The sequence below is a fragment of the Rosa rugosa genome, chromosome 4 (assembly GCF_958449725.1).
Source record: "Rosa rugosa chromosome 4, drRosRugo1.1, whole genome shotgun sequence".
NCBI classification, from domain to species: Eukaryota; Viridiplantae; Streptophyta; class Magnoliopsida; order Rosales; family Rosaceae; genus Rosa; species Rosa rugosa.
The window spans coordinates 29656933-29661828 of NC_084823.1; the positions used below are offsets into that span (position 1 = coordinate 29656933).

At 39.7% G+C, this 4896-nt stretch overlaps 1 protein-coding gene across 1 annotated transcript; it reads right to left on the minus strand.

The window, feature by feature from the left end:
- Positions 1-1522: 1522 nt before the first annotated feature.
- On the minus strand, positions 1523-2381 carry LOC133745781 (uncharacterized). The gene is made up of 3 exons (XM_062173912.1): positions 2043-2381; positions 1861-1944; positions 1523-1774 (listed from the first exon to the last, which is right to left on the minus strand). The coding sequence occupies exons 1-3, from the start codon at positions 2205-2207 to the stop codon at positions 1721-1723; spliced, it is 303 nt and encodes a 100-aa protein (XP_062029896.1). The 5' UTR covers positions 2208-2381; the 3' UTR covers positions 1523-1720.
- Between the last annotated feature and the right edge of the window lie 2515 nt (positions 2382-4896).

Here is a 4896-nt window from a genome sequence, read left to right on the forward strand (position 1 = left end):
ATATGAAAAAAAAAAAGAACATTAAAAATTACGCTTCTTTTATCGAAAAAAACTAATTTAATTATAAATTTGGTAGAATTTGACTAATTGTGAGTTGCACTGGCCCATCAAAAATCAGTGGAGTCCACGAATTGGTTGGGGTAATTGGGTGACCAAGAATTGGTTAATCAATTGCCTGACTTCATGGACCTCACTAATTGCCCAACTAATTTTGCACCGCTGCATTTCCTTTTTTTCGCTCAATCAGCCAATGGGTCGGTCAATTACCCTATTGGTGCAACTGCTCCTAGAGGAACAAAACAGGAGCAGAGAATGGGGAATAGGTCATATGAAAAGAAAAGAAACTCACCAATCAAAAAGTTTCATATTGGAAGAGCAAAAAAGTCACACGCAAGAGCAAAATATGAAAACGAGTATTGAAAAGAAACCTAAATGGTAAAGATAAATGACATTGGTTTACTATTCTTTCCTAAAATCTCTAATCTCTTTTTTCAACGTTGCTGCACCCAAGCTACATTAAGTCCCAGATCTCATCTCATGTATGAGAAAAGAAGAAACTTTGGATGAACACCAAGTCGTTTATCGTATATTGCACTTGTATTCTAAAAGTATACATGCACGATGGCGACTTAGATGAAGCATCTGGCTGTTTTGGTTGGTATTTGACCTGCAATGGGAGGTTTGGGTTTAATTGTGAAATCCAGCCCCTAAAGAAAACCAACATACTGCCCCTGTACACATCAACTTTTGTACATTCTGCCACTAGCTGCACAAGGTTTACAATCAGGTGAAATACAACCTCCCAGCATGCTGAGCCGTTTGCAAATGTTACAACCCGCAAGCACTCAAAAGAAATAAGGCCTACATCCAAATGCGACCTCGGGTCACTGTGGAATAATCTTAACTACTTCAGTAAACTGCCATAACCAATTTGGTTTGTTCATAGAGGATATATTCAAGGGCAACAATATGACAAGAGGAGTCTCATAAGTAGCAAAATCTAAGGGTCTTATGGATATCCACTGCTCAGTGACACATATAGACAAATGAGTGGAGGAAATAACTTGAGTCATGATTCTGTAGACAACTATTTAGCACAGCAAAGCTAAGGAATGCTCTAAAACATTCATAGTATCAGTCCAGCCATGCAGAGGCATTAGCAGTAATAATTCTTTAATACCATTCGGACTCAAATGTGATCTTCCTCAATAAAAATTTAGATTAGAGTTCTCTGGGTATGTAAAATAGTATCACCATTGAAATGAGATATCAACATGAAAGCTAGAAAAGTGCAATTGAAAATCTGAAATAGTAGCACTTGTAAACACAAAACAGTGAACAAAAACGAAAAGTATAAGTTCTTTTTACTCGCCAATCAAGCAAACAAAAAAATTGCACACTACGAAATCACGATTAATTCATTCAATCTTATTAATTATTATCCAGACATAATGTTGAAACAACTATAGATTGGACCCAGTGTGTCTCCATTTTTGGTCAGGGCATATTTGCAGCACAAATGTAAGTAAATGGGTATTCAAAACTAAACTTGTAATACCCTTATCAAAGAAAGTGTTATTGTTTACAGTTTATTGCACAATATACAATATAATTTGAGGCTCACATTCCACAAACACATTACACTTACAAGACTGAGACTTATAATTCTGCAACTTAAGCCAACAACAATATCATGACTTACAACTTACAAGTTAAGTTATTACTCATCTGGTTTTCTATTTCTATTCTTGTTTCCATATATCAGTCCAGTCTCCTGAGAAAAAAAAAAAAAAATTCAAAATCTAAGTAACTGAATTCTATTAGATTTTGCACAAAACATCCGAAACTCAGGAACAATACCTGTGGATCAGGAATGGGTTTCCGTTTCTCTATGTATCTATTTGGATTCGAAGCTTCTGCCAAAGCTGCCAAAGCAGCCCTTTCCTACATCCCCAAATTTAGAGTTGGCCATTAGCTTAATAAGAATCTACGAAATCAATAAATCAAAATTGAGTAGAGCGATTTGAATTTAGAAGAAGAACCTGTTGTTCTCGCTTGAGTTCTTGTGAGGGCTTGACCCAGAGGAAGTAAGCTAGGGTTCCGGCGACTACCCAGGAGGCCAAGTTGCTTCCTCCTCTTAGGCCTCCCATCGAATTGCCTATGAATGACCTCACATTTCCCAGTGTCCTCTTCCAATTGCTCGTCATTGTGGAGAAATTTAGGGTTTTGATTGGTAGTTTTCGCCAAATTTGGGATTTAGGGTTTTTGAATTCCCTGCTTCTCTGTCAGTATCTGCTGCTGATCCTAGACTATTGCACCGAGAGTGGAGACGGTGGAATCAGAAGAAGTGCTGCGCAGGAAAAGGAGGCAGTTTGGGCCTGTTGGGCCTTCCTTCATTGTACCTGTAAGAAATTTAACAGCATCTTCGTGGCACGACAGTATGGTGAGTGTTTTTTTTTTTTTTTTTTTTTTTAAATTTTCAAGTTAGATTCAGACCAATTTTTTTTTTTTTTAAGTCGGATGAAGGTCTCGTTAGGTTCGCAAAATTGAGGGCTTGGGAAAGGAATTGTTTGGTGTGAAGGAAAACCATGGGGAAAGATTTGTGTAACTATATATTTTAATATCTAAGGATATAAATGGAATAGTAATATTATTTAGCTTAGCTTCCATTCCTTGCACAAACCCAACACTAAAATGGAAACAAACATATATTTTTTCGTTGCTTTTTTAATGTTTCCAAGCAGCGAAAAGGAAAGCTAAGAGGGAAGTTTGTTTTTCTTTAATTTCTCTAGGAAATACAAATAAGTTGATTTCAGTTCCGTGAACCAAACAAGACCGAAATGTAACTTTAAGTATAAAATGGATTTGGACTTTATGGTTGACCACATGATTGTGCCTGTTTGGTTGAGATGGACTGCGCAAAGGTCGTGAAGATGAGCAAGAGGAGAGTCTTGTAGCTGAGGGTATTTCTGTGCAAGCAATCCGAATTATTATAGCTCTTATCCAGTTTTTAGTCATTCATCATGCTTCAAGGGATGCGAATAAGGCAGTGGATGAAGTTGCAAGTTATGTATCTTGAAAAAAATGGAAGATTTCAATAGTTACCTAATGACTAACGTGTATTTAGACAACACTCATACTCATGACATTTTTTTTTTTTTTAAATAGGGCTGGTGCGGCTGCCCTCAAGCATTGATTAATGAAATTGCAAAATACAAGGGGGGGCGGGGACATAAAGCTTGAACCCCAGATTACAATAAGCATAAAGAGAATATCCTGAAATAATATCAGGACTCTCCACAAAATCTATGTATTCTAACAAGCACCAATTAGCAAAGAGTGCACGAAAGGCTACTCCATTTGTTTTGACATGGCAATGACATACCGGAAAGATAACTCTATAACGAAGAAGCATCATTACAACTAACACAGCTTTCCCACTATGTTGCTGCACAGAAATAAATCCGGCGGCACTCAATTTCATCCTGCCACTAGGAGGCTGCGTCCATTTGACTAAGCAAATAGCTCGCCGCCTCTCTAGACCAGACAAGGCACACTGAGTGTGCATACCGGGACAAAACCCACTTTGTCCTACCAAAGCGTAGTAGGATATTATTGCCGGCATAAAGCCACAACTTACTATAAGTAAATGATAATAAAATATAACAAAAAAATAACATGGGCCCAAATCCAAGACCCATGCCCAAAAACTACCAAGCCCAAGTCTAAAATGACCAACGTGAGTTTTGCCACACCACCAGCCTGCTTGCAGATCCCTTGCCGTCCCACCATCGGCAGCATCACCGGCGTCCTCTGCCTTACGCCGAGATCCCTCCATCCCACCATCATTCTCGGACCGCCATCTTTACCACCATCCCCCATCCTCGGATTGAACCCGAGCAACCCAAACCAGATCGTTGTCTTCCGATCTGATCTGTGCACCGCAGATCTTGACGATGCCGCCACACGCTCATCGACAATCGGCGACGTCACATCACGAGCCATCTAATCGGTCCACCTACCAGACTCCAATCTCCACACCACCAGCCATCCCTTCCTCTCCAGTCTCCCCGACAAAAATCCCAAGCGTTCTGACCAGCGAAGCATCTCCCACACTGCCTTTCCATCGACTGGGCGAATCACAGGACACGAGGTCCCCTTTGGCCCGTCCGACGACGCTGCCGCAAGGGCGTGCCGTCGGACAGGGCATAAGCCTTTACTGTAGAGACTGAGAGGAGTGGCGCTCTAGGCCAGAGAAATGAGAGAAAAAGTTTCGTATACTTGTACTTTTTCGAATAAAAGCCAGCTCATACTCATGACATTAATATATTGATCGAAAACCCAACATACTATTTTTCCAAATTTATCCCCAATTAAAGCAAAAACATTTTTTTTTTCTATTTTCTACTTTCCAGTTTTTTCTATTACCTCTTATACGCAGGATGGATGCAATGAAAATCAGCTCAACAACAATAGTAATAGTAGACAAAGTTTGTTAAGTTCATATGTTAACAAGTTCAATGATTTTGTTACTTTCACTTTTAAAACGTTTATTGAAACAATGTTAGCAAGTATCGAATAGATTCTAGCAAGATTACTCTTCTACTGAAAGCTATATTGAAACTATTTTGATGGTGTAAATATCTCTATTGGGCTTAAACGCGATGCGACCTAGCAGAGCTTTGCTAGGGCTGAGCGATGGTCACCTGCCTTGGGGATGGCGTTGCAGCACCTCCCATCCTCTCTGATGGGATCTATTCGAGCATCACCTAGGATGTTTGCCACATGGCGTCAACGGCTCTCATTGTTTTTTCTTTGTTCCCATCTTTCCCCAAGAAAACGGGGAACCCAAAATTTCCATTGGATCATGGCATGAACGTTTCTTGTGTTGTGCGG